This window comes from Mycteria americana, chromosome 3 (assembly GCF_035582795.1).
Source record: "Mycteria americana isolate JAX WOST 10 ecotype Jacksonville Zoo and Gardens chromosome 3, USCA_MyAme_1.0, whole genome shotgun sequence".
Classification (NCBI taxonomy): domain Eukaryota; kingdom Metazoa; phylum Chordata; class Aves; order Ciconiiformes; family Ciconiidae; genus Mycteria; species Mycteria americana.
In genome coordinates this window covers 84,189,590-84,202,832 of record NC_134367.1, presented here as the reverse complement: position 1 = coordinate 84,202,832, position 13,243 = coordinate 84,189,590, and the positions used below count along the sequence as shown (strand labels likewise).

Below are 13,243 nucleotides of genomic sequence, written 5' to 3'. Positions count from 1 at the left end.
TGAAAGCTCTGTGCAGGCATGTCTTTATAAGATTGGGCTTACAGCTTTGAATTTCACTGCACCGCTAGCGACTTTGCTGTATCTTGCCTTTTGACACTGTGCAAATGGATACTTCCTCTTCTCCTTACTGAAAGGTGGGCTAACACACCCATGGCATGACAGGGGAAGAGAAGAGGGAATTTCACAAAAGAAGGTGTTAGAAAATATTACAAGGAAAATACTGGCTTCATTTGCCTAAAAAACCCAACCAAAAAAAGAAATCAAGGTACAAACCCCCCCAAAACAAAAAAAAACCCCAACACCTCCCCCCAAAACCCCACAACAGAAATATGTTATTCCTTACCTGTATTCTTGATGCTGAATCAGATGCAGAATTTATTTATATCGACTGCTCTACCTCCTCTAAGATACCCAGCCAACATTGTAAAAGCATCAAATGACATATTATGGTCACATGAAAGAAAAAACAAGCTTATACCATGTTTCTGCCCACATCAATTGCAAGAAATTACAGGAACGTTCATGTTACTTGTACTGGATAATTAAAGTAACAATTACATTCTAATGTTCTGAGAACAGGCTGGCAATAGTCTATAGTTCCTGGTTATTCACCAGAGAACTCCTTTGTACATGTTAAGAAAGCATTAAAATATAGTTTTCAAGAAAATTCAGGTCACTTTGCAATACAGTAGCTACAAAACATTTATTTTTTTAAATAAAAACATTTAAATCATCAGGTTTTGTAAAACAGCATGTCAAGTGTTTCTCTTAATCTTTTTAGTGTAAGCACCTTCAGTTTTGTGCTAAAAAATCAACATAATTTATTATTTGGTCAGGCTATTAACCTACATTGAAATAAATATACTTTTAACCCAGACAGATCACTTAATGCATACCAGATTACCATACCTTTCTATAAAGTTTCTCTGGTGACAAGTGAAATACAGACTGTGAAACCATGATTGCAATATTTTTTTTTTCCTCTTTTTAATTTCAGTGAAGACTGGCCTATAATTTTAAACTATAAAAACCAATGATAAAGCACTATAAACTATAGCTTAAAAAAAACCTGCATCACATAAGAGAAATATTTGAGATGGCTTACCTAAACTGTATCAGAATAAGAGGTGGAATACAAATTCCTAAACTAGTTACAACACACTGGGCTGGTCATATCGTATGTCCCACTCTTTCGGGAAATTATCCACTGAACAGGAATAGAAATCTTTGTTTAATTACAAGAGAGATAAGCCACTGATAAGTGAAAACAATATGCTCACAAAGGGCTTTTTATGCTGATACTATTGATTACAAAACATAGGGTGCAAAATTCAACATTTAAAGTTATATAAACCTTAGAAGTACAGAACAGAACTTAATAGAAGTTTACAAGTCAAAAAACTTCAGCACCTGAGATTTTCCTGTAGAAAGCCAGAGATACTTTCTTCAGAAACATGTAATACAATCAACTCCTTATCTCTCAGTATTACATAGGAATAATTGATCAAGAAAGAGTTGAAATATACATAATGCTCCAAAATTCAAATTAAGCCTTGAAGATAAATCTGCTATCAAGCTATACTTAAAATTTGATCCATGTGCATTACCTAATTGACTTTCTTTTATGAAAGCATTTTGTATTAAAACTGGAAGAGACTTCATCTATTCAAATGCTCTGATGAAATTAAAGTTTAAAGAAAAGACAAAGAACAGTATGCAACTTGAATCATGTTGACAAAGAACTAAAAATACTGAAATAGAAATAGGTTTGAACAAAATGTAATACCTTAATAATCTGCTATGCAGGCATTCAGTTTTACAGACAACTAGTGGTTATGTCTTTACTTTTGGTAAACTAATAATTTAAGGAAATAATTTTCTATTTTCACTTTGAGAGCTGGGAAGTTGCATTTTCTGTGTTCTGCTCTGTGTGATTAAGACTTCATGATTCTGTAAGTGTAATTATCTGTCATCCTCAAGGTAGCCCCAGTACTGCATATCAGTCTTAGAACAGAAACCTTCTTTTTTAATCCCTTGGTTTTGAAGCTTTAAGCAATTGTGTATTCTATTTAACAACTGAACTCCCAGACCCCAGAGCAAAGGAGAAGAAAACATTTAAAACAAAGGTCTCGACAAAACAGTGTTCTGATGGGAACATAGTAGTTTTATTCTAACTTTATCTAATTTTATTTATGAAGACTATCTAAATGTCAAATGATATGCAAAATTAGGACTTCAAATACTGGAATGTGAGGGATGTTCCTTTAATGCTAGAAATGCTTTCATCAGGGAAAGTATACTGTACATTTGGTTTTATTTAATCACTTAGTGATACTGTAAAAAATTAAACTATCAGTGTTATCAAGGTTAAATGTTCCTCCCCCCACAGTTAACTACTTGGAATTTTCTGGAACCTTTCTATCACTTAAAACCAGCCAAGCATATCTGTTTCTATCCTTTAATTCCTAAATATGAATACCTGGGCATTCAGTAGTAACTTTAGGAAGAAAAACTGCAGAGATTATACCAAAAGATTTAATATTAAATTATCGCAGTTTTAAAGTTCGAGTGCAGCAAAATGCACCATTGGCTCACTTAAAACCCAAACCAATCATCCTTAAAACCCCATCATCTTTCCTCAATACAAGGTGCAGCAGAGTTTAAAAAACAAGAAGGGGGGCAAACCCCTCCACCACAAACAAAAAATCCCAAACCAAGAATATCGTTTTCAGTGCAAACACTGTAGTCTTCAGAAGGTTAAGAGTACAAATATTTACGTTCCAGTGTATCATTATCTACAAGGAATGTTGCTTCACATTACAAAGTATGTCAAATACCTTTAATCCAATCGCAATACTAAAGTTTACCCTCTCAAATCGATATGGTGGCTGAAACTTAAGTGTTTATACAAGCAGTGTAACTTTCTGGAGAAACTAATGCACACAGTTGAAAGTTCTCACAAAAACCAAGGGCAAAGACTGCAAATTCAGCTGCTGGTCCTTAACCAATTTCAGTATCAAATGCCAAAAAGTAACCGGCTACTTCATGAGGAGTGAACAGAGCCTCCTGCACCAGCACCTTAAATCCCGTGCCCCACTCCCTAGTTCTACAGGCCACAGAGGCAAGACAACCACTTCTTAGGTGAAACTCTTCTTGACGGACACAACCTTACTGTATGTGATTCATTTTTTCAATGTGCAAAAGTTACATTTCTAGCAAAACCCCTCAAACCTAAAGAAAACTTCTGTGGCACTGCAGAGGGAGGTGGACATGTTATAAGCATATGTTCACCTAGAATACTATTTTGCTGCATTGTGCTTTTAGAGTTATTAGCTGGGAATCCAAGGAACATTTGAAAAAGGCACCTACTACACTGTCTTAATTAGCTGCCCATTTTAATATTTTTGGTACTATTTGTCACAGTACATCAGAAAACAGCAGCACAAAGCATTAGATGGACAAGAATTTTATATTTGTTCCCCTTTAAAAAGCAAATATTTTTAAAATGAAAGGCACTCACGACAGAAACTCTCTCTCCAGTTCATATATAGATGGCCGACAAGTTTTGCTCTTCATTCTACATAAAGGCACAGTACAGTCTCTGTTTTGACCTTCCACATCAATATCAAGTAATGAGGGCATGTGGCAGTTAGTTCTTTCCTCTGTATCTGGCAAGAAGTTAACATCTGGATCTACATTGCCCTCTAAATATTCAGAGTCTTTAGAGTTTGATTTAATAATACGTGGAATAATCTGCCATGCATCAATTTTACTTCTTAGAGGAGAAGGTCGAGGCCTTGATATAATATTGACAGCGCTTTGCTTTTCAGCTGAAACACCACTGTGATCGCTTCTTTGTTGAACAGACGGAGAGTGCAGAGCTCCAGTAACTGATAGAACTGGTAACATGGAGACATCATTGGTTGAAGCAAATCCATTAGCTAGGGGAAAGGAAAGGCCAAACAAAAAAAGGACAATTTAAACCATGTGACTTCTTGATTTCTTTGCCATTTGTAAAACTGGATTGCCATAAACACTAGTGGGGTTTTTTTCCCCCAGAAAAATTAAGAGGCTTGTACATTTGTGGGGAATCTCCTAAGAGAGGACCAGCAGTGGTCAAGTAACATTTTTGCATCTATACTCTCTGCTAGAGCCCATAACAATTTATTTTTTATTGCTACAAGAGATATGTAGAGAAAGCATTAACCACCCAGTAACTGGATGAATATTAATATTGGAATAAAGCCCCACAACTTTGTCCAGTTATTATGAGTAATTACATATGCATAGAGTACCATAAAGAATATTATATTTAAGCCATGATAGAACACCAGTACTGAAATTTAGAACTTCTTTTAAAAACTCATTAATCATGAACTTATCTGTTTACATGAAAACCAGATTTAAAGACCTTTTTTTCAGCTTAAATTTTTACCAATAGCTTAACTTAAGGATTCGTGGAACATGTGACATAACTTCTAGGTCAAGCAAGCAAATCAAAACTTACAAGACTTGTTTTTCTTGATGTTAATAAATGTGCAGTACTAAAATGATGCTCAATCACCCACCTATGCAGACTGTGAAACTATATTAAACAAGTGTACTCTCAGTCTCAGGAAGTCCACAACTACATCATGCATGCACCTGACACATTCTCAGTTTATTTCAGCCATAACGTTAATATTGTACATTTCACAAAAAGCCAGTTCTTGCCAACTTGAAAAGACCAAGGAAACCTATTTTTGCAATACCTGAGAAAAATAGGCATCGCCTAAAAATGAACCATCTCTTCCCCTTAGATTTCCATACCCATGCTCCTAACAGGATACTATTCCAAGTGCAGGTAGTTTATTCAGGGTTCAGACACAGAGGACTTACCCACATACAATTATGGTGGCTCAGCTAACACATAACAGTGCAACAAAAATCTTAGCAACTCATTAGTGAATGGTCAGTTTCCCTACATTTTCTGTTTCTATACTTAAAAATCCCCTACATTTTAAGTTCTTAATTACCCACCTGTGGTCTGAAAATTGTTCCCATCTGATAAGGTTCGTCTGTGACCCAACACACTTAACTTTGTTGAGGAATCATTTTGCACATTTTGAGATTCTTGTTTCAGACAAAGATTAAAAGGCCGATTTTTTAATTGTGTAGAAACTGTGTTAGGAGCCAGCTGTATCCTCTGTTGTCTCTTACTTTCAGAAGTTTCAGATGAAAAGTCATCAGTGGAACTACATGGACCACAGTCACCGAGCACAGTGCTTACAAATGCATCTTCACTATCAGACTGAAGTAGGCATTTTGTGGAAATGGAGGGCATAGAGAGAAGATTCACAGTATTTGTAGCTGGATTTAGGGATGGAATACTTGTTTCCTCTTTCTTGGACTGCAGTCTTGTAGGGCTGGCACTCCTGCGAAATTTTGAAGTACGCTGAAATATTCCATCACGCTTCTTCTTCTCATCTTTAGGCAAGAGTTCATCTGGACCCTGCGATTTGTTCAGCTCTCTGATATCTAAGCCCAGGGCAACGGATGCAAGGAGGACAGCACACCCATACAGCACTGAATCAGTCTTCTTTTTCTGCAGTGTCCTGCTCAGACTGTTTGTAGGTGTCATTTGAGGAGTACTATTTGTAGAACTAGCAGAAGTTCCTTCTTCAAAGCTCTCATGTTCTACTGTATTCTCTCCCTGATCATCCTTCCAAAGAGGTAGATTAATATAGGCCTGATTCGGCAACTTAATTGGCTTCGGTCTTTTACCGTCCAAACCTTCAGGGAGAAGTTTCTTATCAGTACAGACACCTATAAAACATTACAGTATACTTTAAGATTGCAATTCAGCTATTTTGCTATTGCATGTACACCATTATTTCCTTTCACTTGGAGAGGTATTAATCTTGAGGTATACTGTACAGCCCCTTTAGATGCAGTCAGAAACTCAGAGACTTACATTGTCAGATTCAGAAACACATCCTAAGCCTAAACCTCTTCAAGTTCTCTTGATAGTCTTTAAAATAGCAGAAGTACCATTTTCCTACAATTTCATCTTTTTAGCAACTCAAAAGCAAACTCTGTGAGAAGCAACTTGCAGATCAATCTTCCTGAGTATATAAGCTAACTGTAAACAAAATATGTTTTCCACATATGAAAGACTTACCTTTATTTTAAGAGAGGTATAATATATCTCCCAACCTTTATGCACTCAACACAATTGAAGAGCAGATATTGTCTTTGCATTTTCTGTGATACTTGAGGATTTGCAACACTTTGGTAGTGCTTTTCAAATAACACGGAAAATATTTCTGTGTATGGCTACCAGTGAAGTAATTCACTATAAACAAACTGCCAGATAAGATCTGGAACACATTCTTTACAACACTTTCAATTACACTGTGTTCCAAAATCCAGTGAGTTACTAGAAATTTTTCCAGTTAATTCATTAGGCCATGGTAGTGTGGAGTAAAAAGTAAATTTGACATCTCACACCTAACGACAAATAAAACGGAAGGTATAATTTGACTTACATGTGTTATTCTACTATAAACTACTGAATACTACAGAATACACACATAAATGTTTGAAATGCAAAATCTTCTCTGTATGTAGGGATTTAGTAGTAAGGTAATAAATTTATAAAATTACTATTTGTGAAGCCTTGATTTATACCCCTACCAGTACATATGAAGATGAAAATGCCTTTTTCCTGGGGGGTGTGGGGGGGAAGCAGTGTCTAAGCAGCTTACCATTTCCTCTTCCAGCTGGCATAAATCTAGCCGCTGGTGTGGACACCAAGTAATAGCACAGTTTTTTTCCCTGACACTGGTAACTTAATTTTCTCAGATAAGAGAATCTGTAGTATAGAAAGTGTGTGCAAATTTGGAAATTATTATGAATATTGTATAGCCACAGCACATTATAGTAATGGACATAAGCAACATACAGCTATTATGTTCCTGATCCTAAGAGGATTAAGTAATTTTTCCTTGTGATTTACCTGTAAATCCCAAAATGTTGCTTAAACAACTTTACGATTTGTAATCTACATATTTTTTCTTGAAAATTTGGAGAATAAGTCTCATTTAAAAAACAGGGAACTAGTATCTGGGAATACATCAGGGCTTACAGGTTTTTAAACAACTTTGCATTTTTTTTTTAAACAACTATGCAGAGCCCACTAACAATAGAAGTCATTAATGATCATTTAAATGTCAAGACAATTACTGATTTAGATATTTCTTTTTAAAAGAAGCTAAAAAGTGGTGACTGCAGACCTCATATGCAGATCAGCCTGCAACTCAAAAACATGGAAAAAAAGTCTCTGTGGTACTGCTCACACACCGTGTATATTTCTTAGCTGCTAATGCTGGAAACATAAAGATGTCAACACTTGCATTTTTTTAATAGATAGGTTTTTTGCACAGGAAAATGATTTGTAGCATGACTAGTCTTCTAATAATCTGCACAATCCTTGAGGAATTCAAGCAATACTATTTATAACACTGGAGGTAGACTTAATGCCATTAAATGGCAACTTTCACTTTTTCAAAAATAGCTCTTACCTTGGTCCACAAATAGTGAAGCTAAGGGAACACCCTTCTGATTTTTCATTAAAAGGGTTGACCAAGGGTTGCTGCCATCTGAAAGGGGTCTTATTCTGAAATAACAACAGTTATTTTGATATTACAGAGAATACCATGCTTAAACACACTTTGACAGAAAATTACTAAATCATCTTTCTTTTTAAATTAAAACATGTACATAACTTGAAAACAGTAAAGCTTTCCAAAGGTAAAAAAAATTCTATATAATAGCACAGAGTCATATGATTATAAATTTATACATGCCTTATATCAGGTATTCCTTATAAGATGAACATTTCAGGCCTAAAAAGAAAGCCACTGAAAAATGGGCCTTAACTACCTATTGAAAAACAAAAGCTGGTAAAAACCTGGACAACAATTTCACTGTGTCAAAAAAATGATGTGACTATTGGAAATTTATTAAACATAGTGACTTTAAACCAAACAAAAATATCATAAAGCGAGTTTCAATAGATGGTCTGGAACCAACTACTGCCACGGGTAAATGAGTGGATGTCTCTACAAAAAAAAAAAAGGCACTATAAATAATTATACTAGAAGAGACAAGGAAAAGGATCTCTTGCTTCAGAAAAGACTGCCAATCTCCAGTTTTGAGCAATCAGAAAAAATAATCTGAAAGTGAAGGTGTCCAACTGATTTTCAGAACCCTTTCACCCTGTTTGTCAGTGTAAATGATGTTGCTGGTGTGACGTGTGCTTCACATATGCAAAGTCAGTCAGTCTTATTTAACCGTACTGGAAGTGCCCACTGGGGGTCATGCTTGCAGTTCCTCAAGTCAGTCTGAGGAAGGGCAAGAAAGATAGGCCATGAACGTCTGGTATGCACTGGTAGCTCAGCATCCCAGTATGTTCCAAGTCTCAAAAACCAGAGATAAAGGGTAATAGATAAGAGCCACTAAAACCTTAAGATAAGTAAGCATTTTATCCTCAAGCCTATGTGGGGGAGCTACTCGTTATTAATGTAATTCCTAACTTAGTTAAAAGGTAGGACTGAGTTTTAGCTGTAACTAGAGACTGCAGAACTTCTCTCACTATGTTAGTGATTCAGTTACCAAGAATGCTTAGTATTATCAAACAAACAAAATGTAGTAGACATACTTGTCCTTACAATCTGCACGATCCTTTGTTTGAACTGAACTTGGTCCCCATGTACAACCTCTCTTTTTAAAACTCCTCTTCACATCTTCAAACTCTTCTTGGTGATAAGTTGCGCTCCTTCCCCAAGTTCGGTTGCTTTCATCTGAAGTTACTAGAGATTGGATTTAAAAACACAAACAAAAACACCCCACACATAAATAGTATTTCTAAAACCAAAATATTTAGACAGAACAGAATATTTTCTCCACTGCAAAACCATTTTGACACAGTAACAGAACGAGAAGTAGACAAAATTTGAGATTTTTCTCTTTTACAAAAACCACCACACAAACTGCGCTGATCCAAAAAGATGAGCAAGCAAGAAAAATAATTTTTGAGCTGACAAGAGACCCAAATTAAAGATAAAGCAGCAAAACAATCATATTTTCCATGCTTCCTTTAACTGAGAACCTTACATTTAGGTAATTCAGACAAGTGAGTTAGACTGAGCACTTAAATTCCAGTGAAGAAAATATATGCTGTGGAACAACTGGTATCAAATGAAACAGAATATTCCAACTGTGACAATGATTAATGTTTTCTTTCTCACTACACCAAAACAAATGATACTTTTAAAGTATCTAACCTTCATTAAATGCTTAGTCTGTCACTGTCTCAACTGTTAAATTAAACAGAACCGGCACCTTTGAAACATAAGGAAATCTTGCCTTTTTTCATAACCCCACTGGGAAGTTCATATTCACTTGTGATATCTACATCTTGCTGGTACACATATACACTGTTTCTTCGGCCATTAGTTGTGTGTGTATCTGTTTTGGGAATCACTGAGGAAAAATTAAGAGAATGTAGTAGAGATCTTAGTCAAGCTGATTTCAGAAATGGAACTGTTTCCCTTATATTTTTATCTTTGGGTCATAAAGCCCAGATCTATAAAGACACTAAGCATCTTTTGATAGAGGGTTTTTACTGTAGGGTTTAGAGGATCCTCTTTCTAGGACCAGACCCAGGCAAGTAGATTTTTTGTATACGACTGACTAACTGGAAAAGTAACTTGCTATCAATTTAGCATGCTTACAGCTATGATGGAGAGACCTAAGAGAAAAACAACTTAGTTATAACAGCACAATAAATGAAGTGGCATTTACGTGCCCATGGTTCTGCCACTCCTGCACTGCACAGCAGTGTCCTCCTGCCTCACTGTACACCTTCTCACCAGCACAGCTTCCCCTGTGGTATGGCACTCTACTTGCCTTCTTTACACTCCCATTTTCAACCACGTTCCAGGACCTATGGAATATATATCTTACTGGTTTTCCTCGTCCCTTTAAAACACTTTTCAAAATCAGCTGAATTTGTTTTAATAACAAGATTTACAATTAACTAGATTTTTATTTTAACTTAAAAAACTTTTAGATTTGGAAGCTAGTCTTGCTCATGACAAAGTGAAGCAATCAAGTAGCCAATTGTTAGGTACGCCTGTTCAAATCACCTGTATTTGAGCAAGTCTTGAAACAAAGACACTTTGAAGTTAAATCAAGATAAAACATTATTGTGGGAAAGAGAATTTATTTCGCACAGGTGCAGATGGGTGTGGAAGCTGAATTGTTTCAGCTAGATACTCCTGAGAGATCTGATAAGCTTTTAGGTAAAGCCTAGTGATCCAAACTCAGAAACAGACAAGTACTTCTTTTGAAGAAGAGCCTTTAAGGTTGTCCTGTATGTTCTAGTCCTACAAATACACATGTCTGCTCAAATAAACAGAAAAGAAAAATCCCCAGTGGCACTTAGCACACATGCAAGGAGTGGCACTGCTATAGCTTACGTAAGGCTATGCATTAAAAAAAACCCTCAAGTTTTCAGAATCATGCCAATACCTGACACTTGCTTCATTTCCAAGCATTTCTATACAGAGCAAGGAGAATCAAAGATAAAATGAGACAGTCTTGTTTATATGCAATTATGACATTTTACTAAGCAAAACCTTTCTTACCTTTCTGCAGTAGAAAAACAACCAACCAAAAAAAACCCACCACACGGTTTGAGGTTGGGAAACCATTATCAACACAGATACTGTGTCAGCTAACTTCTGAAAAAGACTTTATGTAATTTTCCTCCTATCTCAAATTTTCATTAAGAAAAGTAAGACAGGGTTTGCCCACGTCTCTCCTTTATTCACAACATAGGGGTAAGTAACAGTCTTCACCCAGGGAACTGTATCAGTTACAGTTCAAACAAATAATAAAGTTACTGCCAGAAAAGACACCACTTCTCCTTTAGACATTAATAATGAAAAGGATTTCATAAGGCAGAGGTATTCCAAAGGAGGTGAGAGATCTGGTTTCTATCCAAACTTTAAACAAAGTTTCAGGCTGGTTAAAAAAAAAAAAAAAATTAAACGAGCTACAGAACAGTATGCAGAAGAAAAAAATCCCCATGCATTTTGATTTCCCCTCCTCCTTATTTACATCTGATAAAGCCAGATTCTGAAGTAGAGGCGGCTACCCTTGCAAGAGAAGATAGTCACCGTCCATAAGCAATAAACTGGAACAGGTTCCATTGATTCCATATATGGATAGAAACTTGAGGCTTTTTCACATCACATAGCATTCCATGCTAAATATGGACAATCAGGCAATCTACTTTGCACAATAGATCAGACAGTACAAATGCAAGCAGTCAATCCTGTAGGAATTGTTTTCTATCTCTACATATGTCATTCCCAAATATAAATGCGGGAATTACGAGATATAAATAAGATCAGTTTTCTTCCATATTCATGGTACCTCCACTACATGAGCGTGAACACACCTTCCCTTCTGTCATCAGTATACATGGAATAATCTAGGCCTACAAGCGTACCCACATTTTTATTTTTGTTTCTTTCTCTTGTTTTCAAAAAAACTAAAGCAAGCTTTCTTTATTTTCTTCTGGCTTTGTATTTGCTTAAAGCTTGCTTCTCTTTTGCCATAAGCAAGCTGGGTTGCTGGCTGATTCTTTGGCCTTTCCATCTCACATGACTCCCTTATTGTCTGAATCTCCCCCCCACCCCCCTTTTTTTTGGATAGTCCATAACCGATTTCCTTTATCAACTCCAATACCTAATAAAAACTTGTTTTCCATCTTCCATGGGTTCTAAATGTGATGCTTTGCCTTTTGCCATTATAAATTTTGATTCTTCATTGTTTTATCCCAGTCAGTTTACAAATGAGTTCCTGAAGTTATTAAGGAAAGATATGATTTAAACCATTCGCAATAATTTTGAATTACTGAAAATTAGTTAGCATTTTAGCAAGATTATCCCTCCCATCAAAGAACGAGTTGCAAATGTTAGAACAAGTTAATGGACCTGAACATAAGACAGAAATCTGACTGGAATCTGATACTACTACCAGTGTTTCAGTGAGTATATGGAACAGTCTCTATTGACCAAACGAACAAATAGAAATGGTGGAGACTTACATTGTATCGCTCGAAGACGAGGAATTATTGTGGGGCTACTTGAGGGACTAGAGCTGTTACTGTTTAAACTCCTCCTCTTATCCAGATTGGGGGATGCCTGCACTGTTATTTTGTGCTGGAAATCTATAAGAGAGTAAAACAAATCAGTTTTAATGTTCTAAATAAAAAAATCTTCAGGAGATTATACTGCTGTACTTCTTAAAATTAAAGCTATATAATGAATTAGACTTGGTAGTGTAAGAGATGTTCATATTAAAAACACTAACAAACTAACTCTTAATGTAACAATTTAGATATCAAGTCAAACAGGCAGGATTTTACACCTTCACAGACACTATGATAGGTTTGCAGTAACATCAACAAAAGCAGGTAGGTCCAAGTGGACCCAAACTGAGACACATCCACATCACACATTATTATTCAGTCTTGTTGGTTGTCACAGAGGGAAAGAAAAAATATCAATATTTCATCTCAAATCAATCAATATTGATGGCAATCAGATTTGCCTTATTTTGTTTAAGATGTAATTCATAAACATAAAAAGTATCACTAACAAAGAAGTCGCATCTATCAACATGTCAGAAAAACAAGACACCAAACTACAGAATTACAAACATAGCAAAGTAGTAAAAAAAGAACAACAAATATTGGCAAGTAGGAAAAATTTTATGAAATAAAATTTGATGATATGCCCCTCTCTAAATCCCCATCATCAGTGCAATTAGATTGTATGCTATTCTTACAACAGAACTCTCTCAAGGACAAGTTCATCTGGATGATTCTTAGCAAAGAGCTAAGTGGTATTCTGAGTAAAACTGTTTATTTTATCCCTGTTTCAAGTTAAATACGAGCAGAACTGGAAACAAAGGACCAAATAAGCCTGGAGAAGAGAAGGCTCCGGGGAGACCATATAGCAGCCTTCCAGTGCCTGAAGGGGGTTCTACAAGAAAGCTGGAGAGGGGCTTTTTACAAGGGCATGTAGTGACAGGACAAGGGGTAATGGCTTTAAGCTGAAAGAGGGTAGATTTAGATTAGATATAAAGAAGGAATTCTTCACTATGAGGGTGGTGAGGCACTGGAACA

The 13,243-nt window shown here is 36.0% G+C and overlaps 1 protein-coding gene across 4 annotated transcripts in view; it reads right to left on the bottom strand.

Annotated features, from left to right (window-relative positions):
* Positions 1-698: 698 nt before the first annotated feature.
* The window catches only part of MAP3K21 (mitogen-activated protein kinase kinase kinase 21), a 44,315-nt gene continuing 31,770 nt past the window's right edge, over positions 699-13,243 (bottom strand). The window contains exons 6-11 of one of the 4 annotated variants that reach the window (XM_075495905.1): positions 12,161-12,283; positions 9,385-9,525; positions 8,702-8,852; positions 7,563-7,657; positions 5,020-5,772; positions 699-3,941 (exon numbers count right to left, since the gene is read on the bottom strand). In XM_075495905.1, the coding sequence (XP_075352020.1) occupies positions 3,517-3,941; positions 5,020-5,772; positions 7,563-7,657; positions 8,702-8,852; positions 9,385-9,525; positions 12,161-12,283 (1,688 nt within the window). In that variant the 3' untranslated portion in view covers positions 699-3,516. Of the gene's footprint in view, positions 3,942-5,019; positions 5,806-7,562; positions 7,658-8,701; positions 8,853-9,384; positions 9,526-12,160; positions 12,284-13,243 lie in introns of all 4 variants that reach the window. The other 3 variants (XM_075495903.1, XM_075495904.1, XM_075495906.1) reach the window with 3 other exon arrangements.